Source organism: Microtus oregoni, unplaced genomic scaffold, assembly GCF_018167655.1.
Source record: "Microtus oregoni isolate MIOR12 unplaced genomic scaffold, Mior012 000036F_ref0000092, whole genome shotgun sequence".
Taxonomy (NCBI): Eukaryota; Metazoa; Chordata; class Mammalia; order Rodentia; family Cricetidae; genus Microtus; species Microtus oregoni.
The window spans coordinates 15,458,164-15,485,923 of record NW_024543095.1 but is presented as its reverse complement, the minus strand read 5'-3'; the positions used below and the strand labels follow the sequence as shown (position 1 = coordinate 15,485,923).

Sequence of the window (27,760 nt, the reverse complement as noted above, 5' to 3'; positions counted from 1 at the left end):
CATCCACTTTTTTGAAAATTTATTCTTTAAAGGGAATTATTTCAGAAGTATTTTATATAGCAAATTTAGTAGTATTATTTAAATAAAATGAAATTGTTGTATAAAAGGGAAAGTAAAAGTTGCTATCTGAATTAGAACAGAGGTATAAACTGTTGAGATGCAAAGCTAGATTTACTTTTAAAAAACCGTTTTCTAAGGGAGCTATCTTTACCCATTTAAACTTTCTTTATAAAAGTAGGGATATTTTCTTTGCCCACTGATTCAGGTAAAATCAACTGTAATATTTCTCTGCCTATAAAATTATTGCCACTTTTTAATTAAAGCTTAGGCAATAAGTAGTGGGTTGAAATATACAATCCATTTTAACTCAGTGTATTGTTTTTTTTCCTCTCACATTATTCATATGTCCCTCCTGCCCCCATGCTAAGAATTGACGTAGGGCCTATCCCATATCCTAGGCAAGTGCTTAACCACTGAGCCACAGTCCTAGCCTGCTTAGTCGTTTTGACAGGAGTATTCAAAATTATTGATACTTCAAGGAATACAAGTTCACGAGAAGGGGATTATGCTTCACTTCGTTGCTTTTTTTTTTTTTTAACAAGGACATGTTATGCTAAACAAAAATAACTTAAGGCCTAATTCATGGACGCATTAGCAAGTGTCATTGATAAATGTCACCTCTCTTTTATTGCAGCAAGATTCTTGGATTTATGAAAACGAAGGACCTACCAATTACAGAGGCAGTGTTCAGTGCTCTGGTTACAGGCCATGCGAGAGCTGGGTAATTTTCCACCTGGGTTTGCTTTGTCAGCAAGGTTTTGGTCCCAGAAAATTATTAGAGAGGAGTCATAGAGCATGCTTATCTATTCCTCCAAACAAGCCTGGTATGCAGTGGAGCACACTGGTATTTTTATTACTTTCTCTGAAATTTGTGCAGTTATTACATATGGGGGTGAAGTTAGCTGTAAACATGTCAGGTGCTTATGGGTCCTATTATTTCAGAAATATATAGCCGCTTTAATGAGTAGTTCTTTTTGGGTAGAATTCCAAATAGTATTCAAAATTAGTAATTTTAATATACTTATGTTTTAGAGTAATTATATTCAGCAATCTTATGTTTTCTTTGAAATAATTTATAGAGATATGGAGAACGCAGAAAATATTCTCACAGTGATGAAAGAAGCTGGCATTGAACCAGGACCAGACACGTATCTGGCTCTGTTGAACGCATATGCTGAGAAGGGTGACATTGACCATGTTAAGCAGGTATGGTTCATGCTGTGTAAGTCAATATTGAAGTCACTGTGTGAACGTGTGTTACAATTTATGTGAAGCAAAAAAAAAAAAAAAATAGCTCATGTCCATTTAAAAGATGTCTTGTAAAGAGTAATATTTAAAGGAAATTATTAGTTGGATACTTTGCTGTTGCTATGTGATGGTCACTGTGGATTAGTATATTGAATCTTGTTATTTTATTTAGCTCGAATACTTCTAATTTCTCATTTCAATTACTCCACCCATCTTTAGATTCTGGAGAAAGTGGAGAAGTCGGATCATTACCTTATGGATCGTGATTTATTCCAGATTATTGTTACCTTTACTAAAGCTGGATATCCTCAGTATGTCTCAGAAATTCTGGAAAAGATTACTTATGAGAGAAGATATCTTCCAGGTACTTAAAATATTTTATCTGCATGACTTTTGTGAATACCTGGATTACTATTGCTTGTATGATACAAAGGGGACTTCTTTCTTGTCAATTTTTTAATTGTTTGATTGTGCTATACATTTTTCTCTGCTCACCTCCCTTTTTTTTTTTTTTTTTTTTTTTTTTTTTTTTGGTTTTTCGAGACAGGGTTTCTCTGTGGTTTTGGAGCCTGTCCTGGAACTAGCTCTTGTAGACCAGGCTGGTCTCGAACTCACAGAGATCCGCCTGCCTCTGCCTCCCGAGTGCTGGGATTAAAGGCGTGCGCCACCACCGCCCGGCCTGCTCCCCTCCCTTTTTACCCTCTCCCATGATCTCCACGCTCCCAGTTTACTGAGGAGGTCTTGTCTTTTTCTCCTTCCTATTTAGATCCTCTTTGTTGTTTAGTTTTTCTGGGGTTACGAATTGTAGGCTGTTTTTTTTGTTTTTTGTTTTTTTTTTTTGTTTGTTTGTTTGTTTCCGCTTTATGTCTAAGAGCCACTTATGAGTGAGTACATTCTATATTTGTCTTTCTGGGTCTGGGTTACCTCACTCAGTATGGTTTTTTTCTAGATCCATCCATTTGCCTACAAATTTCAAGATGTCAGTATATTTTACTGCTGAGTAGTTCTCCATTGTGTAAATGTACCACATTTTCTTTATCTGTTCTTTGGTTGAGAGACATTTAGGTTGTTTCCAGGTTCTGTCTATTACAAATAATTAATGCTGCTATGAACATAGTTGAGCACTTGTCCTTGTGGTATGATTGAACATCCTTTGGCTATATTGTATACTCAAAAGTGGTTTTGTTGGGTCTTGAGGTAGATTTGTTTCCTAATTTCCTGAGAGATGATCATACTGATTTCCAAAGCAGCTGTACCAAAGGGCACTTCTTAACAGTACGGGAGTATGGGAGGCAAACATAGAGTGCTTGGTCAGTGTAGTAAGCTACATATGTGTGAGTTGAGTGCTCCAGGATATGGTATTAAGAAGTATTTTATTCTTATATATGTATATTTATCCTTTTGGTGTTTGCAGTTCTTAATTTTCTCTTTAAAAATTTAAAAATTTTTGTTTGTGTGTTTGGTTATGCATATTTCACAGGGTGTGTTCAGGGTCTAGATCTTTCCTGGGGATGGAACTCAGTTCATAAAATTTGGCAACAAGTGCTTTTATCTCCTGAACCATGTTACTAGCCCTATTTTTTTCCATTAGTATTGATTATTATTTAAACACATTGCTCAGTTTAGTAATAACAGATGTCTTTGTTTTCTTCCCAGATGCAATGAACCTCATTTTGCTTTTAGTCACTGAAAAGTTGGAAGATACGGCATTCCAGATTTTATTAGCATTACCCGTGTCAAAGGAAGAGAACATAAATGTATTTGGCAGTTTCTTTTTGCGGCACTGCGTGACTATGAATACGGTACTCTGCTTGTTTTCACTTTGTAGATTGTCTAGTTGGCAGTGAAATGATATGCTTTAAAACAGGAGAGAATTCATGAGATGAGAAAAGTTGTAAACAATCTGTTGAAGATTTCTGGATAGATTTCTGGATAGAAAGGGAGAAACTGAGACTTCATTGCCAAAGTCATTGACTGTTTGCAGAAAGCGCAGTGGTCAGGCTCTGGCTGTCCGGCTGACTCCGTGTCTTTCCCCCCAGCCTGCGGAGAAGCTTGTAGACTACTGTAAGAAGCTGAAGGAGGCCAAGCTGCACAGCTCCTCACTGCAGTTCACTCTCCACTGTGCTCTACTGGCCAACAAAACTGGTACTGTATCCTTGTAGCTTTGACCAGCATCCACAAGTTTCTCTGCCATAGCACGGTGACATATTATGGATTGTTTTTCAGCTTTGGCAAAAGCAGTGATGCAGGCCTTGAAGGAAGAAGGGTTTCCTATTCGAACTCACTATTTCTGGCCATTGCTAGCCGGACATCAGAAAACAAAAAATGTTCAAGGTGAGCTTTGCCTTTTATGGAGTCACAGTTGGTCAGAACAATTGCAAATAAACACATCTGTTTGAATTCTTTAAAGCACACTTACTTCTGAGAGTCAGAGCTCATGAGAAACTGGGATTGTGTTAATAATTCTAAAGTGGGTATTTTTCACTGATTTTACTTCTTAGTTCGCGTCTTAAGCAAATGTTCAGACTTGTGAGTGGAGTTGTGAACAGTTTGTCTAGCCTTAGTGAAGTTACATTTAATGGAGTTCATAGAACAGAAAGTGTGACCATTTTCCTCTGTGGGCCACGCCAGCCTGTTTTCCCCCAAGCTCAGCTCCAGGAGGGAAGGCAGAGAAACTTGTGTTTATTGTAAAGAGGTGCTCCTGACCTGACAGCCTGCTGATTGAAGGACAGAAATGCTCAGACTTTCAGCTTCTTAAGTACATTTAAGCATTTAGCATACTTTCCCTTGTACACATGGGATGTCTATAGGATATGAATAAAATGGAAAATATTAAATTTTAGAGCACAGTATCTAATTCTTTGGTTTGCATTACTGGTAATCAGAAAAAGTAGTCTCATAAAAAGATGCTTTTAACAGAAGTACCTCCCCCTTGGGGAAACAAAAATGGCCTTTTTTCATTTTATCTCACAGTATAATGTGCTTTGGAATGAGATGCAGAGTTGTTAGTGTGACATTGGGTGACAAACAGAATGCACAAACAACAAAAAGGGCTTTTAGCAGACTTTCACATTGCAATTTTATTTTAAATATATAGTTGTCTTCTGGTTTAAAGAAAATAGTGAAACAAGTATTCCCTAATTGTTTCTGGTTATAAAAGTCTCTAAATCCTTTTTAGGAAAGTCTTTGTGAAAATATTAAGAGTTGATTAACTCTTTGTGTATCTTCCAGTTCTGAAAGCATGAGGTAACCTTTAACCTCGTGTTTCTGCAGCGCAGACCATTTGTAGCATTCCATCAGACTCTTGAGCCTCTTAGTATTCTTTATTTTTACACAGGTAGGAAAATATTGTTGGTGCCTTTTGAAATGTCTGTGTACTGGGTAAGTTTCCTGGTTGCACCATATTATAATGTCTACCCCTTTGAGTTGGCAAAAGACCAAGACTGGTTTCAGCTGGAGCGAGCTGAGCTTGGGGAAGAAGGGCTTGTGCGTCTGCCTTTCCTGCGGATCTGAGTGGAGACCCGGAGGGTGCTTTGTTGAAAGGTCATCTTGTATTCTTGAGACACCGGAGAACCAGAGGGTTCAGGGTCTAACCACAGGTAGTGTCAGTGTGTCAGTGTTGAGTATGACTTCTGCACTTTGTAATGCTTCTTCATGTCCCAGCCCCTCAGTAACCGTTACATTGTTTTAGTAACATTCTTAGCTGTCCTTTGGAAATTGGACACCATGTTTTTACATTAATTCATTGAAAAATCAGGAACAAGATTTTGAAAAACTACAGAAGCCTCTGTTTTATTGGAGATTACTGACTTGATAGTATCAAGGAATGTCAGTTGTCCTTCAGTTTTTAAAAACCATCTGTGCTCTTTAGTCTTCTTCTGGAGGTCTTGATGATAGGAAAATATACTGTGTAGACTTGCATGTAGCGGGCAGGGGGCTGTATGCTTTTGTGTAGTTTTCGTTGCTGCATGCAAGGCTAGAACGCCACATTGTCTTTAGTGAAATGAGCCTGCTCTTTGTCTGGATGACATCCAGTGTACCCTGGTGGGGGAGACGTTGATGCCTGCTCCGGAGTGCTGAGTAAGGGAGGGGAAGAGCTGCAGGAAACAGGTCCGATAAAATTGAACTGAGTTTTCAATAACAGGGCAGTCACGTTTCTGTTGAATTGAGGCAGGAGCTTCACTGTCACCAGCCTCCAACAAGATTTCCTGATCTTGTTGTGCCACTCTGCTGTGCCACGAATAAAAAAGTCACTATTTAAAATATTTTCAGCAAGCACCCATAAGTGAATGAGAGGAAAGGCTTGGAATTAGGACCAAACTTCCTTTGTTAAACTTTGGAAGCGTAAAAATAAGAATATGAAGGGTTGAGCTGGGCAGTGGTGGCACACACCTTTAATCCCAGCACTCTTGAGGCAGAGGCGGGTGAATCTCTGTGAGTTCAAGGCCAGCCTGGTATATAGAGTGAGCTCCAGGACAGGCTCCAGAGCTACAGAGAAACCCTGTCTCAACAACAAAGCAGGAAGAATACAAAGGAAGCTGTTTGTGTTGAGGACACCCCGAAATTAAAAGTGCTCCTTGAGTCGGGGTGGAATAGATGGGCCTTATTTTTCAAAAAGTAGAATTTTGCCTCCAAATAAAGTGAGCCTATTTGATTGGTTATAACAATTACGTGACCGTCTTAGTAGGTGAGCACGGCCTAGGCAAATCATGTCTATTTCCCTAGAGTTTGGATTATTTTAATTGCTACAGTGTTTTGTTTTTCAGACAGAGTGCTGAGGAAATTTCCTCACTGATTCAGCAAACAACCTTGCGACTTCCCTGAATTGGAAGTTCTTCATCTCTGCCCTGCTGTGTTTTATCTCTTAGGAATAATGGATATACTCAAAATAATGAAGGAGTTGGGAGTAGATCCTGATCAAGACACATATGTAAATTATGTGTTTCCTTGCTTTGATGATGTAAAGTCAGTTCGAGCTGCTTTGCAGGTGGGTACAAGTGCGCTTTTAATGAAGAAGATACTCTCCACCTAATGTTTCATTAGCATTAGAAAGAAAGAACAGCGCCATTGAATGAAGAACTAAAATGGTCTTGTGCATGTAGTTTTTAAGACTGTATAAACATGCTGGTTAGTATATGTAATAGGTTTAACTTGCAGGCTAAACAGTGTCTTTCTTCTGTCTTGGTAAGACTGTCCTGATAGCAGAAGCATAGAAAAGATTCACTTCTTGGTCTTACCCTAGCACCTGTAATTTTCGTTCTTTTTTTTTTTTTAATAATTTTCCAAAATACATTACTAATAGTATATTTATTATTCTGTATTTGAAAAATAATCTTTGTTGGGCTTTGAAACACTTTTTCTGCCATGCTTTTGACCCTGCCAGAAAAGGCAAGATATTGTGAGTATCATTTGAAAAGTTGACAATGGGGACTGGAGAGATGGCTCAGCAGTTAAAGAGCACTGACCATTCTTGCAGAGGATCCATCTTTGATTCCCAGCATCCAAGTGGTAGCTGTCTGTCTGTAACTTCAGTTCCAAGAGAGCTGATACTTTCTTCTGGCCTCCATAGGCACTAGGCACATAGACATGAATGCTGGCAAACACTTACACACATAAAATAGTGAAATAAATAATTAAAACTAAAGTTGATTTGAACCATACCTGAAGCGGTAGTGGCACACACCTTTAATCCTAGCACTCAGGAAGCAGGGGCAAGCAGATCTCAGTGAATCTGAGGCCAGCGTAGTCTACAGAGCAAGTTCCAGGACAACCAGGGCTACACAGAGACATCCTGTCTCAAAAAGCAAAACAAACAAAAATACTGGGTTTTCTAATTTTAAGGTAAAGTGTTGTATGTCCAGTTAGGAGTGGCCGGTGCAGGCTCCATATGTGTAACATGTATTTTGCTAGGAAGAGCTGTAGGGCAGAAGTTACTAAGTGCTGTCTGGATTTTTGTAAGAGTGTTCCTTTCTGTGAAATAACTTCATATTATAATCATTTGAAAATCGAGAGTTATATCTTGAACGTCTGTACTTACCTTCCTCGCTCCCTTTTTCAGGGGAAGATGGGGACTGTGGGGACACTGGCTAACTTCTGACCTTTTGTCCCCACCTCCCGCGTGCTGGGACAGTGGGCGTATGTTAGCGTGTTGGCTTTTTTATGCTGTACTAGTAGGGCCCAAGTCCAGGACTTGGTGTCTGCCAGGAAATCACTGCAGCAAATGAGCTCCGTTCTCCAGTCTTCCTCCTTAGTTCTCAGAAGAAGCTGTTGACTTCATGCTGTACATACTTTACCGTGGGAGTTACTGTTAAGCAGCGGCTTTCTCCATAATTCATTCCTTGCAGACATACAGCCTGAAGTTCCACTGCTGTCTTGTGACTACTCTTGATTTTTCAGAACTGTTGAACTCTTTTAGGAGAAAATTAGACCTAAATTGTAAACTTGTGTGAATTTTGATTATACTCATTCTTATTTCAACTGCCTTTTGTTTTCATTGTTACAATTTCAGTGTTGTGTATTATTGGCTCAGAATCAACAATACTGTCATATGACAGTATTATATGCCATTCATTAATACATGGAGACCATTAGTCAGGTGGTAGATCTGTATAACTCACCCATGGGTGATTCCTTAAGATAGTCTTATATTTTAGATAATCATTTTTCTTAATATTTCCCTTTCATATATGAGTGTACATAAGAAATATCTTTGAAAAAGTGGGTATCTTAGAGCAATATTTAATTCTACAAATCATTTTAATGCTTGTGTGATATTTTATAGCTATGACATAATTTATTTTTATTCTTTGCCTTTTATTGTCTGGGTGGTTTGTAATATTGTACTGTAAAGAAACATTTGAACTAAATTATTATTCATGCACTTACATTATCTAATGTTGAGTGAAGTGATAAACTATTTGGAGTTAAATAAATTTGATCTGTACCATATGTGTCAAAATACCATTTTAGTGGGACTTGAGAGGTCGCTCGGTGGTTAAGAATAGTAAGGCGCCATGTTTGAGTCTCAGCACCCACAATCATCTGTAACTCTAGTTCTAGCTGATTTGACATCCTCTTCTGGGCTCCACAGGCACCAGGCACGCCTGTTGGCACAGACATTTTATGCAAGCAACAAAAAAAAAATCCATGAAGTAAAAATATGTATTTCTTTTAACCACTATTTCAGTTCTGTGTTGAAGCTCTTTTATAAGAGGATTGTCATGTCTTGTGTAGTAAACATGTGAACAGGTCACCTGTCTTTATTTTTATTTTTTTTAAGAGAAAACAAACTATCCTTTTTTACTATGCATACCAATCCAAGTTCCCACTCCCTCACCTCAGGTTGCCTGTCTTGAATAGTGTTTATTTGGGCTATTGGCACTGTAGCTTGAAGTTTCTTTTTGCCAAGGTTTGGTTACTCAACTATGTGTAGTTTTAGAAAAATTATTTTTTAAAAGAGATAATAGATTATCTTGGTATTTGAAAGGTAGGGAACTAGAAAGGCATATTGAAGTATTTTAATTGAAGAACCTTACCATTGATGTGTACTTTATCCCCAGGAAAATGAATGTCTACCTCAAAGTAATACATTTACTCAAGCTGAAGTGAGAAGTGAAGCAAAAAATGGGAACTTAGAGAACGTTTTGTCACTTCGTAAGTATTCCGTGGGAGAAGTAGGCTTGGTGCTGACGTCAGTCGCCACTGAGAGCATGTATATGGTGGTTTGTTTGTACAGTGCAAGCAAGAACACGTCCAGCTTGTGTTAAGGTCTTGCTGAGAAGCCAGAATATGGCTTGAACTTGGCTACTTTGGAAGTAATTTTAAGGTTGGAAAGAGCATGAAGACGCCATGGTGTTAAGAGTGGTAGCTGGGTATGTGATAAACCAAAGACTGGGTCCTGTTTGTCATTTATGAGCTCGTAAGTGACACGGGACAAATCTGTTAATATCTACTTGCTTCAGTTTTCTGAAATTGAGGTGACACAGCCTGTTTTGTAGAGACTTCTGGTTAGTGATTTGAAGCTGTGCCCAGATTTGGCTAACATAAAGCATAGCTAATGCTTGCTGAGCATTTAAAAGAATCAGCTCCTTGTATACATACCTCACATGAAGTCAGTTCCATTGACAGATGGCACAGTGAGGGAGAATAATTTGATCAAAGGGTTCTTTGAACCAGAAGCAAAATCTAGTTCTAACTTTGCCGTTTTCTACATTTTTTTTATTCGACATATTTTTTAAATGATTTAATTTATTGTTATTTTATGTGCATTAGGATTTGTCTTTATGCATGTCCTTATGAGAGTATCAGAACTCCTGGAGCTGGAGCCACAGACAGTTGTAAGCCATGTGGGTTCTGGGAATCGAACCTAGGTCCTCTGGAAGAACAGCCAGTGCTCTTAGCTGCTGAACCATCTCTCCAGCCCCTAATAAATTGCATTTTTTTTCCCCAAGGCAGGACTTTTCTGTGTAGGCCCGACTGGCCTTTAGCCTGGAGATCCGCCTGCCTCTGTCTCCCAAATGCTGGGATTAAAGGCATGCACTGTCACCTGGCTTTTTTCAGCATTCTTTATTTTGATTATTTGTCATGCGTTTAGGTTGTGGAAATACATTTGAACTAAAGCATAGCAGGATTTTGTTTATTTTGGGAGTTTTGTGAGACAGGGTCTCACTGTGTAGCCCTGACTCACTTGGAACTTGCTGTATAGACCAGTTGGTCTTGAACTCACAGATTTGCCTCTGTCTCTTGCCTTCCAAATGCTGGAATTAAAGGTGTACCATCATGCCTGGCACAAAGCAGGTTTGATCTTCTTAAAGTGCTAAAAGTTAAAGTTTGATATATATTCAGATTGTATAGGTGAGTTAAAATTAATGATGATTTTCTTTCTATGACCTTTTAAAAATTAAGCCAGGTATCTTACTCTTTGTAAGTTGTATTATCATCTTCAGGACTTGCCTCTGTTATGAATTTGTTTCACCCCACTCATTCTGTCATCCAAAAACTGCTTTACATCTAGTGTAATGATCCAATTAACTTGATCATACCATTGTAATACAGCTGCAAGCAAAAACAAAATCAGAAAGTCCCAACAGCAACCCTCTGTGTCATTTAAAACTAAACCATTATAAAACAAAAAAGTTGTTTTTTGTTTTTTGGGGTTTTTTTTTTTTTTTTTTTTTGAGGCAAGGTTTCTCTGTGTTGCCTTGACTGACTCTAGACCAGGCTATAGGCCAGGTTGGCCTTGGTCTCACAGAGATCCTCCTGTCTGTCTCTGCCTCCTGAGTGCTGGGATTAATGGTTTGTGTCACCAATTCCTGATTAAAAAGTAGTTTTATGTCAAGGTTTACATGAAAAATCAGGCTTAGCAGTCCACATAGAAACATTTCAAGTTGTGGACTGTTAAGTGCCAGATGTGTAGTAGAGCAAGCCAATGCTCAGAGACGTTGAAGAGCTGTGGCACTGGTGATGGAGCGGAAGTAAGGCCTACCTGTGCTGTGGTTAGCTGCCCCTCTGTGTTTCCAAATGGAATGAGAAAGGGAACAGTTCACCAGGAGCCATGACAAAAATAACTTACTTTTGTCTTCAGTAAGTGGAAGTTATCTTTCTAATCTCCTTACTGTGTCACAGTGCCAAGGAGTATACAGTTTCAGTTATGTAGCAGGGGGATTCAAGTAATTACTATTTATATTAAGGAATAATTACAAATTCTTTTCTTGATGAAAACAAAGCAAAAGGCTTTAAAGAATGTTTTGTTACAGATGTATATATTGCCTCATTAAGTAACTTCACCTGAAACATTTTATTTTTTAAGTAACACTTCCCAGTTGGAAGTAAAAAGGTAGGTAAACATGTCATCAGATCATTTATAGCTCAGTGTGGTCGTTTTGTTTGTTTGGCCTGAGTTATTTTGACTATGCTTCTCTTTTGCAGTGGAATCGAATGCATTGCCTTTATCGTTTAATTCTTTGAAAGGCAGCCTAATTCTAGGCTTTAGGAGGTAAGATTATCAGCCTCAATGTTCTCTGTTGTTGGACTGATTTCTCTTGTCCTTGTGATCTGTTGATGATGAGAACTACTTTGGAGAAAGGCTTTTCCTCTCAGTTGGATTGGGTTTGGACAGCCTTTCTATCACTTTTTCTAAGAAAGACAGATCCAGTTCTATTCAAAAAAAAAAAAGAGAAAGAAGTGATTTGTGTGCATATTGAGCTTATTCTTTGAGAATGACTTTATTCTGTACGTGTTGCTATTCTCGCATGTTCAAGGAAAATTAACGAACTTTCCCACGTGTGTGACTGTTTTCTGTTACTGCACTGAGATACCAGCACAGGTGACCCTTACAGAGAAGAGCATGTGCTGGTGTCGGTTTGGATCTGGGGGGGGTTTCTTGGCTGAAGTGTAACACCACATCAGGATGAGAAAAGTGAGAGGGAATGGTCATGTCATAAAGCAGAAAGCCAAAGAGCGACTTAGGGTTTGGGTTTACTCACATTTTTTTTTTTTTTTTTTTGGTTTTTCGAGACAGGGTTTCTCTGTGGTTTTGTTTACTCACATTTTTTAACCACTTGCTCTGGTGAAAGTCCCAGTGTTCAGAATTACAGTCCCGTCCCAGGACAACAGCCCAGTGATGCAGGGACCATTGGGTCTCACCAAGCGTCCTTCACGTGGACCCTTGGGGAAAAACTTAAGCCGTATCTTAGTGCGTCCAAATTTTGTTGTTTTTTTAGCCACATGAACACTCGCACGCACAGAAACACTAGTAATTCCTTGGTTGCCTGCCTGTCCTGTATTTTCACAAATTCCTGATTCTGTGCTGTTTACTTGCTTTCTCCTGTTGCTGTGCACATAGATACTCATTTGTTTCTTTTTTGCTGGACTACTCTTAAGTTGTAGACATAACAGTGCTGGGTGTTGCAGCATATATTTCTTTACCCGTAAGTACTTGAAGTATATCGTCATCTGATTGACATTAAGTCCATGCTAAATTGATCCAGTGCGATGACTCAATGTGCAGAGGCACTTGCTACCAGGCCTCGTGATCTGAGTTCAGTCTCCAGGTTCCACGTGGGAGGAGAGAACACAAGCTGTTCTCTGACTTCCCTGGGCATGTCTTCATGTGCAGAGCTTGGCATGAAGGCTGCCTGCCACTGTACTCCTAGCGCTTCCAAGGTCACACAGGCAAATCCCCAAAGCTCATTGGCCAGCTGGCCTGCCTAATCAATGAGCCCTGGGTTCAGTGAGAGACTATCTCACAAAATAAGGTGGAAAGGTGGCCTCTGGCCACTTCACGCATATACATATGAATACATACCCATTTGCACTTGCACAAATAAATACATACCTACCACAAACATTTTAAAAAAGAAAAATGATAAAATCTGAAAAAAATGGGATGGCTCAGTGGTTAAAAACAGGGAAGCCTGGTGGCCTGAGTTTAGTCCCTAAACCAACAAAACCATAGAAGTTGTCCTCCGACCTCCACATAATGCCTGCCTTCCTGCACAGCTGCACAGTGATGAGAGAATTGTAGAAAGGTTTCTAGAGCATAGACTGTAATTGCATAGATAGAACTTCAATGGAACCAGCTTTTTAAGAAATAACTCATACTGTTTTAATAAATGAAATGGGATAATGTTAATGTTCTTGATGAAGGGCTTAGTTTTTCACGTAAACTTTCAAGTTAAGGATATTTCTTTTAATTTCATTATTTTTTAGTCCGCTTATATTTCAGAATTTCAGACTTGTGGAAGTACTTGGGTCATAAAGCTAAGGCAATCTGATGGGGACAGACTCCTAAAATGTGCTAGGGCGGTGGCTGAGCCGAGTGAAGTCTCGGAGCTCCTTCTCCAGCTGTTTAGTATTGTGTCACAGTTTTGGCTGTCAGTGGCTAGTGGTGGATACAGTAAAATTTCAGGTTGGAGTAATGTTGTAAGAGTATGGGTGTAGTCAGAGACATCTGTAACTTGGGGTCACTTCTTTCCTTCCACTCACCCCAAAACTAACAAAAATTCAAACTATATTAATATACTTATCCTTTATGTAAGCTTTAATATAGTCATGTCTTTTATTTGTTGTCAAAATAAATTGTAATATATTTTAAAATCTCTCAGAACATTCCATATAATAGTCAAGCCACCTGTTGTGTGTGCGCTTAAGAGTCGTGTTATATGATATAACATGTTATATGCTATGCGAGCAAATTTAGGACTAGGACAAAACAACATGACTTGGCTCATAAATGGATCGACCGTGCTGTTGTCAGTAGAGTCCTCGTTAGCGTAGGAAGTGCCTTACACTTACTGGAGATAAAGGCTCATGAGAAGTGATTAGTTCCAAAAGCAAGTTAATCAGAAACCCAGGATATTGCAGATCTTTGTAATTAGATATCTAAGTCATTTTGGGTATATATCTTATTATTATGCAACTTCAATAAAACTCTTTTAGTAGTTATGGAAGGTCCAGGGCCTAAGTGGGTAGTTGTTCCTAGTATGTTTGGGTAATAAGGTATTTGGCTCAGATTTTCTTAAGTTTCTATTGTTGTAAAACACCATCGCCAAAAGCAATTTTTCCTTATAAGAGTTTATTTCAGTCCATCATGAAGGGATCTCAAGCAGCAAGTTGGGAGCAGGAACTGAAGCAGAGATCATGGAAGAATCTAATTACTTCTATGATTTGCTCAGTTTACTTTCTTATATCTCTGTAGGATCTCTTGCTCAGGGTGGTACCACTCGCTGTGAGCTGGACCTTTCCATTTCAGTCATCAGTCAAAAATTAAAAACGATCCACAGCTTGCCTGTAGGTCAGTCTGATGGCATTTTGTCAATTAGGTTTCTTCCTTCACAGATGACCCTGCTGTGTCAAGTTGTCAAAAATCTAACTAGCACACTTTCTTTGGGGGGTGGGGGGTGGGACAGGGTTTCTCTGTGGCTTTGGAGCCTGTCCTGGAACTAGCTCTGTAGACCAGGCTGGTCTCAAACTCACAGAGATCCGCCTGCCTCTGCCTCCCGAGTGCTGGGATTAAAGGTGTGCGCCACCACTGCCCGGCTCACACTTTCTTTTTTAAAATATTTTTTTATTATTGGGTAGGAGTCAGAATTCAGGAGTTGATTTTTCTCCTTTCGCTGAGTTCGGGGGATCAAACACGGGTTATAGGCTTGTGCAAAAATCCCTTTTACCTGCTGAACCATCTTACTGGTTCTTATCTCTGTGTCGCCACCCCCCCCCCCCCCCCCCGTAAGGGCTTAACCAAACCCATGCTGGCTTTAAAGCTTGCTATATAGTAGAGCATGACCTTGAATTTGTGACCCTTCTGTTTCTTGGTGCTGGGATTACAGGTATGCACAACCCCTGCCACTTCATGTGTTGGCTGCCTACTGAGATTCTTTGCCAACCATTTCACATAATAATTTGAAGACCATTACTTTCTTATGTCTTAGATAGAGGGTAGTGTTCAGCCACAAGCTCATGACATAGTTGTTGAATGGCACCTCTCCGGACCATGCCTGCTTGAAGACACACTTATTACCTGCCAGCATTCTGTCTGGACCTTCTAAAGCCAGTTAGGGAACAATAGACAGGGTAATCATGCTGTCATTTTAAAACAACACCCCCAAAATTTGTGTGTCTGTATATAGTGTCTCGTTTTATAAATGACTTAATAACATGCTTAGGAAATGTCACCTAAGTTTAAGTCGTTTAAATTGAATACCACTTCGTGATTATTATAAAGAGATTTTCTGCTTTAAATTTTCTTAAAAATGAAGCTACATAAAATATATTTTAGGGCCTTGGGATGTAGATCAGCTGGTAGATTGCTTGCCTGGCATGCATGTTTTCCCTGGATTCAGTCTTCAGCACCGTGTGAAGTGGAACAAGTTGATCTGTGACTATGATCTCAGCCTGCTGGATTGGCCGCAGGAAAACCTGGAGTTCCATACCTCCACAGCTCCATAGAGTATTTAAAGCCCATGTGGGCTACATGGGATCCTGTCTTCAAATAAGTAAACAGATATTTGGAAATTGCGTTCTCTGTCAAATCTAGGATGAAATTGTATGTAGAATGAGCAAGATGTTTCTTCCTTTTATCAAAACAGTAGAACAAAGTTTAAGTGAAAAAGAGAAAACTTCCTTGAATGTATAATTGAAAATAGTCCGAAGTGTTGAGCCATTGCTAGGAGGCAGATATGGCACTGAAGCCAGCCCCTACAAAAAAGACGGTGGAGAACTGGTTAGGTGGCAGGCCAGGGTTTCCTTTTTCTTTTTCCCCTTGGTTTTCGAGTCAGGGTTTCACTGTAGCTATCTAGCCTGTCCTGGAACTACTCTTGTAGACCAGACTGGCCTCAAACTCACAGAGATTCACCTGCCTCTGCCTCCTAAGTGCTGGATTAAAGGCGTGCGCCCAACCAGGCCAGGGTTTCTTACAAAGAACTCTGTGGTTAGGTATTCTGACTTGTTGGCAACAGTGGGAACTCGGCAGTTAGAAATCTTTGTTGTTAAGGAGTACTGCCTGCCACGTGTTGAAATGAAAGATCAGGTTTTTGAATCTAAACATTTAAGACTGACCTTAGCCCTACTGGAGTCATCAAGTTAATGCCAAATCTTCAACACCTTTTTGTAAACAGTAGGTATCGATGATGTCCTGACCTCACCAGAACTGGAATGAGATGCTTGCTCCTAACTACTTCATAATTGGTATAGAAAATGGAATGTGGGGAGCCAATCACTGCATTTGTTCTGCATTACGGCTCTCACAGTTACTCCTCTTGGCCGTACACACGCTGGAGGAGGAACTGGAGGATGGCTGATAGCAGCACAGACAGCGCTGTCCTCGTCACTCAGATCTTTCTGACTCTAACTCCACTAACAATCAAGATGTTAATGTTTTGTTATAAATTATCCTCCCAAATTCCATTATGTCTCTAGAAAAAGCTTGCTGAAAACCTGCAGTCAGTCCTCAGCAGAAGTGGTGCCATTGCCAGTGTGTTTTAAAAACCTGTTCTTATTTAGAAGACGTTGTCCTTTACAAATTCCGCCTTCTCAGAAACTTATTTTCTGTGTGGGCCGAAAAGAAGCAAGGATTATTTGCTTATTAAACAAGCACCAAGATTCATTGCCATCCAAACTGGCTTTAAAATGGGTCCAGTGTTTTATTAGTTATGAGAACTTGGGAAATTTCTATTGCATTTTTAAATTGTGAATTGTATTATACATTCAGTGAAGTATCTCAAAGTTGAATGCACCATATAAAACAAACACATAGCTGTCACCCACAGACTGTCTGTTGTTCTTGTAAGGTCCTCTGTGTATCCTTCCTCGGTTCCATGTTGTCTTCCTGAAGTTCCCTGCTATCCTGACATTGATGTAACTCCTTCACCTGAGCTTGTCTATAATTGTGCCACGTTTCTGTATTCTCAATGATACGTAATTTTGAATGACTACACAGAAGCCTGGCCTTAAGGGCAAAACAATAGTCTCCCTGGAGACTTAGGCTTCAGCTTTTCTAAAGGCATTTCCAGGGAAGTCAGTAGGAAAGGTCAAAGGTTAGTCCTGAGAAGCATAGGGTTCAGTATATTTGGAGAACCTATGACCAAATATAGGCTCACTGCGGCCTTCCTCAGACATTTAAGAAAATGCTTCCATAGATGTTGTCATCAACTTTAAATGCAGGGCGTGGGCAGGGAAGGAAGTTTTCTACCATTCATGATTGACCAGTAATTAGATGCATCAGTACCTTACGCTAAAAAGATGTGTAGGTGCCTAGTGCTGGTGACCTGTGGTGTAGACTCATTGTGTGCTGTGCACAGTAGTCTGCCCCTTCCCAGACTGCTCCTTTGACCTTCATCCTGGAGGTTCTTTGTTTGTCCACGTTGGATCTCTCTATCCACATGGATGTTTTTCTTCTTTATTCAAGTTTAGTAGAGGCTATCCTTGAACACCTTTCTGCAAACAGACGTTCTTGGCATTGTAAACAGTGGAACCACAGAAGCACTGTCTTGTTCATTTTGCACTGGATATGTCCAACTTCTGGACACGTGAGCATGAAACTCAGCAGTGATGGGAAGCCAGCACTCATTTGTTGACCGTTTTTGAAAATTGTGTCTCATTTAAAAAGACCATATTTGTACTATAGTTTTTCTTTCTTTCATTGAATTGATTTCAGATTTTATAATACAAAGAATCCAAATATATTATACTCCAACATTTAGCATTTTGTCTCATTTTTACTGCCTCTGTGTGACATACATATATACACACATATATGTATATGAGAAATGGATTTTTCAGAATTACTTTAGCTTAATTACCATTATGATCCTCTACCATTCCATATTTTAGTATGTACTCTAAAAGGACAGCCGTAATGTAACCTCAGCACAGTTAACAAATTTAGGAATTTAAACATTGCTGGGCTATTTTTAGCTAACATAATTTATGTTTCCATTTTAAAATTTGTGTCCTTTTTTATATTTTATACCCTTTTGTACAAAGTTCAGTTCATGGATAGATATTGCCATTTCTTTTAAATTTTCTCTATTCTGGAATAACTTTGTCTTTTATGATATTAGCATTTTTTTTTTTTTTTTTTACAAAATGTGTACTTCTTAGTGAACCATAAGCTTCAGGTTGTGTGTTCCCTGCTGGATTATTGCCTCTTCAGGGAGTTACATCCAAAGGACATTATCCCTTAGCATCCAGCAGTGATGCTAGTCTTGCTCACTCTGTCAGGATGGCCCCCATCTCTATCTGAGTTGCTGTTTTCCCTTTACAGGTAGCTCAGACTTGGGGGGCACCTGCAAATAAGCTTGCCCTTCAGACTTGCACCCCAGCATGCAGACGTGGCTTTTTAATGGTCCATATCCAAACCATTGTTAATTTTTAAAATTTTTAAGTTGCTTTTCTTAAATAGTTCAATTTGACATTTATTTACCTGATAAAGCATCGATTTTTTTTTTATGTATTACATAATGTAATTACTGATGCATTTTGACTTAAAATGGTTTTTGGACCTTTGAGCTTATTTTTAATCCTTTGCTGCCCTCTGCAGGTCTAAGAATATAGATCTTTGGAGCAAGGTAAGTATTCCTAATACTGCAAACCATAATGTGATGCTTGAAAAGCCTTTGAGAGCAAGTTTTAATAGCTTCACACATCTGGTACATTATTACAAGCTAGTGAATTAAAAATCTTGATATTGGTAGTTCTAAAACAGCAGGAAAATGTTATTCAAGTAGCCTGACTTAATCTTAAATTCTTACTAAGATTTTCATCTTTCAAAACAAAACTTCAGAACTTATTGTGATGACATTTGATCTTATATATAGGCATAATAAATTTTTTTGGTGGTGCCTCACATTTCCTGAGTGTTTGTTCGTTGAGATCATCTCTAGCCCAGTTTCTTGATATGTGTATCTGTAATTATGTATTCCTGTATGCAAATGGTACATAGACCAACCCACTGCTTTGTAAAGAAGTCAGCTGCTCTTTATGGCAGAAGAACAGTTAATGATTGCATGAAAAATATCAGCCCAAGAAGATCAGAATACATACTAAAGTCCACAGTTTAAATTTGTTGTGTTTTGTATGTTTGGTGCCAAGGTGGAATCCAGAGCCTTACATATGCTAGGCAAATCAGGCCCACTTTTTTTTTTTTAAATATAGTTTCATCCAGTTCTCTAGTATCTAGTATTACTACAGCTGCCATTCAGACTTTGTACTTGATTTTAGTATACAGTTGGGTTATATATATAGCCCATGGAGACGTTCACTGGTGTATTCATTAAATGTGTCTGTTCACATTTGTTACTAAATACTATAACTGTCTGCATGTTTTCTGCAGCTACAGTCTCTGTAAAATTTATGTGTGTTGCTTGATAGACAGCCTATAAAAGGCTGTTTTTCTTTTTAATCTTACCTTCCCTTTGTTTGGACGGCCATTAAGTGAAGTGTTTCATGGTGGCATATGATCAGTCTTGTTCTTTCCCGTATTAGCCAACAAATGATCCAGGTGACTGACATTTGACTTTGATTAACGCTAATTGTGTATGCCGGGATAAGCTCAGCTGTAGACTACACATGGTAGTTCTGACCCTTATCATTTTGGACAGCTACTGTATGCTTCTGCTCTGTCTTCAGCCTAAGGATTTATGGGGTTAAATGCTGTTCATGGTTAGAAGGCAGTATTATAGGTGTATATTAATTTTGATTATAAAGTGTATACTTGGATTTTTAAGTTAAAATTTTGTCATAGAATTAATGCTAAGAAATAAACTTGTGTATAATTTTAATATCTTTGAATTGAATTGATAAGAATCTGAATTCAAACACATTTGAATCTTTGGCTCATTTTAAAATCTCATTTAAGTGATTGAAAAAAATGTCACTGAGAAATAAAAAGAACATACTATTTTCTGGTACAGCACATATTACTTATTATTTTCCTAGTATTTTATTCAAAAGGGGGCATTTGCTCCAGCTTGAGTGGGCTCTGAACACTAATGAGAAATGATGCTTTACAGTCCTGAGAGATTTTTCTGGTTCTCGGAACTAGCTTTGAGAGTTTAAATTCAACATGAAGAATCACTTTAGAGCCTTTCTTTGTGATGTTTCATAAAATGATGCAGTTTTCCTTCATATGTTTTTTATTATTTTTAGAAGACAAACCTGCTGTTTAAAAACGAATGACCTCTGTGGTGGGTAGGTGGGGTTGCTATGACACAGGGGTCATTTGTTTTTAAACAGCAGGGTTGTCTTCTAAAAATAATAAATGTATTTGTTTTTGTTTGCTCCTCTTGCTGTGATGCATGGATTTTCTGTCTTACCAGATAACAGAACTGTTGTACAAGAATGGACGTTACCGCCAAGACCCTCCAGGACCAACAGGTAGCGTTTCTATTTAGATGACTGTAACTTACCCACAAACCCATTCTTCTGTGTATTGATGGGCCAGAAGGATCACAGCAGTAAACACTCTGATTTTGAAAGTAACATTTGAAAATACTTGATTCTAATAATCTGTATCAATAACTACATTTTGAGATCTCTAAAGTGTATATAGTTTTATTATTTTTGAAGACAGACTGTGAAGCCTTTGAGGTGTTCTGATAGCCTCTGTGGACCTAGGTCTAGAAGCCAGTGAGTCTCAGTGTTTATGATTTAAGCATTTGTGGGTGTAGTTAACTTTATGCGCAAAGTAGGTAAAGGTCTTAGATTTTTGACTTAAATATAACTTATTACCTAAAAGTCATAATTCAGGCATTTAATGAGTGAGGACTATTTGTAAGAAAGTCCCCTTCTTGAAAGTTCAAACCTCCTCTTGGAGGCATTAACACATGGCCCTATGAATTTTATGCTTGAATGCATAAGAAAATGACTGTTGTTACTAAACATCTTTGTTATCTTGGATTTTCATTGGCTAATAGGCAGCTCTCCATGGGATTACTGTGTCTGCTCATTAATAGTAATGTAACTTTCTCTGCTCAGTATTTATTGGTCACTTCTTATTTTCAAAATATTGTCTACAAAAAATTAGTATAGAAATATGTGAAGACATCTATTTACACTCACTACCTGTGCTTTGGACAGGAGAGGGGTGAGGCCTTGGGCAGGACCACTTCTGTCACAGAGTGTGGAGAAAATAGTTTGAAATAAGATGCTGTACTGAAAAGCTGTCACTCGGTCTGAAAATAATTAATATTCCTTTCACTCACCAGCTAGATATGTGCTCCCAATCCACATAATCTCTATGCCTCAGTGATCATTGTTGCCATTTCAGAGCCTCTCATCAGGGTGACATCTCACACCAAAATGATTTCTTATAAATTAATCTTGATAACATGACAGTCTCGGTAATTTCAGTAGAATGCTCTCCCTTGTTTTTTTCTACAGAAGCTGTTGGCTATTTTCTTTATAACTTGGTTGACAGCATGAGTGACTCAGAGGTACAGGCCAAGGAGGAGCATTTGAGACAATACTTCCATCAGCTGAAGGAGATGGTACCATTTCATTTTTGCTATATAATGCCTGTCCTGCCTGACATGTATCTATTAGATTTGAAATTGCTGCTTTTAAGTACAACCAGACCACTTCTCAATGACATGCAAGAGTTAGAGACTTAAATTATATCTGAGATAATTTCTCTTAGACAAATTTCAGTTTTTCTAAAACTCAGTGTTTTCTTTGCCTGCCCCCCCCCCCCCCCATTTCTTTCTCACAGGGTGTTAAAGTTCCTGAAAACATCTACAAAGGCATTCGCAATTTGCTGGATAACTACCATGTCCCTGAATTGATCAAGGTGTGTGAGTGTAAACAGCCAACTTTGTTAAATGCTTCATCTATATGTAATTAAAAATCTCATTTAAATTTAATTTGGAGTGACACAATTTTTTCCCAATAACAACAGTAAAAATAAAGCTTTTATTGATTGTTAGTAGAAACTATTTACACAGTAAAGGAAACATCTAAAGTAATTACAATGAGTAATGCAGTATAAATAGAATTTTTTCAACATTAAAATGGGGTGGGGCTTTCAGAATTTACCTTTGACATTCACTAACAGTTTTTTATATTGTGTTTTCTAATTCTTTAAAAATTTGGTTCCAATTTTAGGATGTTAAGGTGCTGATTGACAGCGAGAAAGTAGATTCTCGAAAAGTAAGTGTGTTTTGTTTGTTTTTTGTTTTTCTTTTTCCAGACAAGGTCTCTCTGTAGTGTTGGAGCCTGTCCAGGAAGTAGTTTTTGTAGACCATGCTGGCCTCGAACTCACAGAGATCCACCTGCCTCTGCCTCCCTAGTGCTGGGATTAAAGGCGTGCGCCACCACCGCCCAGTGTGTTTAACTGCATCTAATTGAACATTCCAAATAATGTCCCTGTAAAGTTATCTTGTATACCTCTGAGTTGGTAAAACTGTCCCCCATCTCAGAAAAACCAACAGACAGGTCTATGATGCTTGCATTTGCATATAATCTTGAGAGTCATAAGCCCCTGGAGTCCGTTCCATCTGCAGACCTCAAGATTAACATCCTTGCAGCATTTCTGACAGTTCAGAAAGCCAGCTTAGAGGGGAGAATGATGAGGGCTGTATTTTCTTTTCATAGTAAACTTGCTTTTCCCATGTAGTCTCATCAACTGGCCTCATCTGATTTGGAATCAACACTTGAAAAACTAAAAGCTGAAAATCAGCCTGTAGGAGACGTCCTCAAGCAGCTCATCCTGGTGCTCTGCACAGAGGAGGTAGCGTGAACACCTCATGCTCGTAGGGTGAAATAGTCCACATAGACCACAGAAGTCCAACCTAATATAATGTTTATGATTTTTACACTTTATTATTATGTGTCATGCTGAGAACAGAGCAATTAAATGAAAGGTTAACTAATTTCAGCGACTCCTTGAATGGCATGTTTGCGGGTTGCTGTAGTTTGTTTATGATAATCTGCAAAGTGAATGATAGTAACAGCCGTGATAGGTTTATCATACATGCCAAATGTCCTTTCAAGCCATGGCTCCGGTCTCATATCTAGATTGTCAAGCAACTGATACATGCAGTAGTCATTTGCAAGTCAAATATACCGAGGTTGTTAATGCAGGGATTGAAATTCCATTTTCCTGCTAGGAAAAAGCTTTCTGAGATAAAGGGTCCCTTGCCTTCTCCAGCAGGCATGCAGCTGTACTTTGTGTTCATGTTAGTATATCTGCAGTTTGTAGGGTATCACTGCACTTTTTAAAGTTTCTTGTTCAATGTTATTATGCCTGTTATTTATGGAAAGAAACACTGTGACTAACTCTGAGATGGCATCATGGCTCTGTCACATTCTAAAACAGATTTTGTCACATCACTTGTATACTGAACTACTCTGAGGAACTTTTCAGTTATGTGTATTTCCAAGTCTGGAAATTAGACTATTAAGGCGGACTTGAGAAACCATTTATTTTTAAAGTACTGTTAGCTTTTCCCAAACTCTGAACACCACAATAAAAAAGATACTATTTTTGCCTTTGTATTATTTTCTTCTTTTTCACTAAATCCTTTTATTTTAGAATATGCAAAAAGCCCTTGAAGTGAAAGCAAAATACGAATCAGATATGGTTATTGGTGGTTATGCAGCTTTAATAAATTTGTGCTGTCGACATGATAATGCAGAAGATGCATTGAACTTGAAACAAGAATTGTAAGTACCCTGGCAAGTCAGCCAGTATCTAAAATGCCCTTGGTGGACTGAGTATTACTGACATAAGTAGTTTTTAGTAATTTTTTTTACTATCAGTGGTTTTTTGTTTGTTGTTTTTTAAATTGTGTCGTTCTTTCTTCAGTGTGTCTCTTCAGTTCAGTAAAACCTTCTAGCTCTCCAAGCCAAGGACTGGTGTTGGGAGCATTCTTAAAAGCTGTAGTATCTTTCCCTTTCTATATATGTACACAAGATTCTGTTGGTTTTCAAGAATCATTTGTTTTCCTTACTTAAAGATTTATAATGCGGAAACAAGTCATGTTAGGTATTTGAATGTGTGCAGTGAAAGCTGGAGTCATGAAAAGGGCAGTGAAGGCAAAGTGTGTCTTCAGTGTCTCCCTGTGCAGTGAGGCAGCGTATGTGGTTCTGCGTGTTTACTTCTGCAGTCACCTGTCTGTAATTGATTTTGGATTGACACATGGTTTCAAACAAGTTATATGTCAGAGCCAGTATCATAACAGTTTCAAGCTGTCTGATTAACTTCGGACAGTAATAAAATGAATATGACTATCCTTTTTCAGTTACTTGACTTAATGTAACTGTGACTTATTTTATAGTGACCGCTTAGATCCTTCTGCTGTTCTTGACACTGCCAAGTATATAGGCCTTGTGAAAGTATTGGGAAAGCACGGCAAGCTCCAAGGTAAGCCTGCGGACATAGAGGAAATACGCGGTGCCAATCTTTGCCACTGGAATAACACGTGAATTGATATTAATGGTGTATCATGTCCTACAAAGAGCTTGAACACTTTGCATACAAATTTGCATGTGAATCCAACCAGAGCTGCATGGACAGTGGAGGCCATTAGTTTTAATGGATTGGCAAGCTTGTCATTTACATTTGCACAGCTCGGTGCCTTTTGCATTTCTGCAGCTAGTTTTTATTAGCATTGCTGTTTGGATTGCGTTTGAAGATCATGACTTATGGCACAATTTACTTATATGCCTGCACTAATGGCTTTGTTTTTGCTTAAAGAGATCTGAAGGCTGAATATAAAGCCCGTAAACACAACCTGGTAGATAAGAATCTGAACTGTGCAGTTTTGTCTTAGCCCTTTGTAACATTAACAAAATGTATACTTTAGTTGAAAAAGCAAATTTGATTACATGGATGATTTGCATGCTCTAATTTCCATTTTAAAAAATTGCTAAGCTTAATAATATAATGAATTGCACTTAATAATCCAGTCTTCCTATCAGCTTTATATTGGAACTTCCTCTTTACATTTCTTTCCTCTCTTCGATTTTTGGAAGAAACAGAAGAGGAAATTACTTGATTTGAATATTGACATTTTTCCTACGAAGCCTTTCTAACACAAATTGGCTTTTTTTTTTAAAATCATTTTTTGTAAAGTGTTCAAAACATTTTGTCAGTGTAATAATTAAGAGCAAGCATTATAAAAATGCACTTATTTCATATCATAAAATGTTTGTTTCTGCCTTCCTAATGAAGCTTAATGAATCTAATGTATTAACATGCAGTCTTTTGGAAAGCTTTCATTGGCTCTGCTTGGCTAATTAGTATCGACACAGCAAACAGGCCCTATCGGTATCAGACCATTAGTCTGGCTGTATATACAGTGTAAACACATCTTTATTATCTGGCCTCCTGACAAGCCATCTGCTGAAGAAACAATGGTGTGATTTAGCAGATGTTAGCTCCAAACGATAAAAGCATCCATTTAGAAGGATCTTCCAGCTCCAGGGCAGACCATGCAGGGCTCTGTGGTGCAGAGCGGGCACATAGTCCCTATCTATAATTTGTAGTCAAAGTTGCAGGGAAATGATAAAACCATGCTATTGTGCATTTATAATTGTAGTCTCGTTTAGAAATGCAAGTAGTAATTAACTTGAAATCGGCATTATACACTAGAATTTACATTCCTGCCGGGCTTGAAATGCTGTTTTAATAGCAGTTTGTTTCCCTACATGAAATTACCTAAGGGTCTTTTGTGTTATTTCATTGTAGATGCTATTAACATTCTAAAGGAGATGAAAGAGAAGGATGTACTTATCAAAGATGCAACAGTCACGTCCTTTTTCCACATCCTAAATGGCGCGGCTTTAAGAGGTGAAATTGAAACAGTAAAACGTTTGCATGAAGCCATCGTGACTCTTGGGTTAGCAAAGCCATCCACCAACATAAGCGTTCCATTGGTCACTGTGCACCTGGAAAAGTAAGTGGATTGAATTTTGGATGTTGGAATTACAAGAGTGAGCCTAATTGTTTTGGGATTGTGCTCCGCAAGTGCTCTGGTGCCGTGGGAGCCTTGAGCGTCATTTGCTGGTGGATAAATGTAGGCTAGGCATCCCTTCAGATACCAGCAGCCTGGGACTTGGCTGTCTTACCTGTCTGTGGAGGTCTCTGGTGACTGTTTATTAAGGAAGTTGTAATGGTATTACATGAAATTGTATCTTTGGTTGGGCATGTGGTGGCAGACACCTATAATTCCAGCACTCTGGCAGTTGAGGCTGGAGGCTTATAGGAAGTTGACTCCGGTCTGGGCTATATATTCAGTTCTTAGGCCATCCTTAGCTACAGAGTAACACCCAAACTCCAAAACCTAAAAACAAGTCAGTGGCACATACCTTTAATCCTAGCACATGGGAGGCAGAGAATGGCATTCCTGTGAGTTTAGTGTGTAGGCCAGCTTGGTCTACACATTGAGAGCCCTGTGTCTAAAGAAAGAAATACATAAATACAACGTTTCCTCTAAGTTTTGGATCTAATAAGTGCTGGTTATTAATGAATATAAGAAATAGGGATCCTCTGGATTTTTCTTCTTATACCCCATGATTATCACCTAGGTAATAAACAGATCTCTTGATGTGTTCTTCCTCTTTGATATTCAACCACATGTACCAATATAGTTATTTGAAAAATGTTTCTCTTTATGGGAAAATCAGTTTTGTTGGTAAGGTAAGATTTTCTGAGGTTGAAAATTTCCCCTTTGCAATGAACGCCTTTGTTGGTGCCCAAGTTAAGGTGTTGTTTGTACAGTGAGTCTTAAATCAGTGGTTTTTAGTGAGAAAAAATTGTTGTAAGATTAATTTAGCACCCCTTACCTTCTTTTTCTTTAGATTTGTTTTAGTTCCGTTCATTTTACCTGTTTATCTTCTGTTCCATGGTGAATGTTGTTTATAATTTGCTTCTTTTGTAATTAGGGTTTCCCGATTTTCCTGTGGTGGCGTCTATCAGCGCCAGACAAACTGACTTTATATTTTAATTGTTCTCATTGTCTCTCTTAATTTCTGGTAGTGTTGGTTTTATTAGGTAGTATAGTGACTGTGTATATGACTGATAGTGTTGGATTTAAAATAAGAATTGAAAATATTCTAGCCAGCTTTCTATTAGGAAATGTATATTTGTACATTTGGATTATGCATACACAAAACAATTGCTTAACTATCCAATCATAAACAGCTACCAAGTTAGATGTTTGTACAAATGTTCACCTTCACAGTCTCAGCATTACGTGCGTTTCAAGAAATAGTGACTCAGACAATTGCTGTGTTACTGAGTTCTCATACTCACAGCCAACTTTAAATAGAAATCCTATAATTAATATTCTTCCTAGTGGAATTTTTTGATTGTTTAAAAAGCCCATCTCTGCAAATTGCATATGGAACTCTACACAGGGATTTGAAAGAAATGGGCCCAGTGCCCAGAAGAATTAGGCCCTCCTACACTACTGGGCAAAACCAAGTAACTAACAAAGAAAACAAGGTCATGGCAGAAGAGTATGTTACAAACAGGAGAACTTTGAAGACAGAGACATGAAAGGTTTCCAAAAGAGGCCTGCAAATGAGGCTCTGAGCCAGGGGCAGTGGACATAGCGTGGGCAGTGCTAACCTGGAGTTTAGCAGCTCTGTGATATTTGTCTCCCCTCACATTGGCTGTCTTTGTTAGCTGGGCTGAGGAAATTAAGTCAGTACCTTTTTAAAGGGTGTCGTTGTATGCAGATATTTACAGAAGTTACCACTTGAGAGAGCTTTCTTTTGTTTTCGTGTTATTCTGCTTTCTTGTCTTTTTGTTTTTACAGAGAGGGCTCCATGATAGGGTCTTTCTGTTTGTTCTGTCATACTAAAAACATTATGTTGCCTGCCATAGATTTATGGGAATAATAAAAATGAAACAAAGGAAACTTTGTATTTATAAAACTACCAAAAAAAAAATCACCCCCCCTTCAAAAAAAAAAAACCAGACCACTCCTCTGGTAGCATTTCATTAGTAAAC

The 27,760-nt window shown here is 38.4% G+C and overlaps 1 protein-coding gene across 1 annotated transcript in view; it reads left to right on the top strand.

Annotated features, from left to right (window-relative positions):
* Positions 1-27,760, top strand: part of Lrpprc (leucine rich pentatricopeptide repeat containing) — an 82,600-nt gene that overhangs the window by 14,465 nt on the left and 40,375 nt on the right. Inside the window, exons 6-23 of the mRNA XM_041631059.1 lie at positions 695-781; positions 1,140-1,266; positions 1,528-1,672; positions 2,965-3,110; positions 3,348-3,453; positions 3,535-3,642; positions 6,177-6,295; positions 8,868-8,961; positions 11,236-11,302; positions 18,347-18,374; positions 20,124-20,181; positions 21,187-21,293; positions 21,515-21,592; positions 21,907-21,951; positions 22,418-22,531; positions 23,336-23,466; positions 24,081-24,166; positions 25,493-25,700. Of these exons, the coding sequence (XP_041486993.1) occupies positions 695-781; positions 1,140-1,266; positions 1,528-1,672; positions 2,965-3,110; positions 3,348-3,453; positions 3,535-3,642; positions 6,177-6,295; positions 8,868-8,961; positions 11,236-11,302; positions 18,347-18,374; positions 20,124-20,181; positions 21,187-21,293; positions 21,515-21,592; positions 21,907-21,951; positions 22,418-22,531; positions 23,336-23,466; positions 24,081-24,166; positions 25,493-25,700 (1,854 nt within the window). The remainder of the gene's footprint in view (positions 1-694; positions 782-1,139; positions 1,267-1,527; positions 1,673-2,964; positions 3,111-3,347; positions 3,454-3,534; positions 3,643-6,176; positions 6,296-8,867; positions 8,962-11,235; positions 11,303-18,346; positions 18,375-20,123; positions 20,182-21,186; positions 21,294-21,514; positions 21,593-21,906; positions 21,952-22,417; positions 22,532-23,335; positions 23,467-24,080; positions 24,167-25,492; positions 25,701-27,760) is intronic.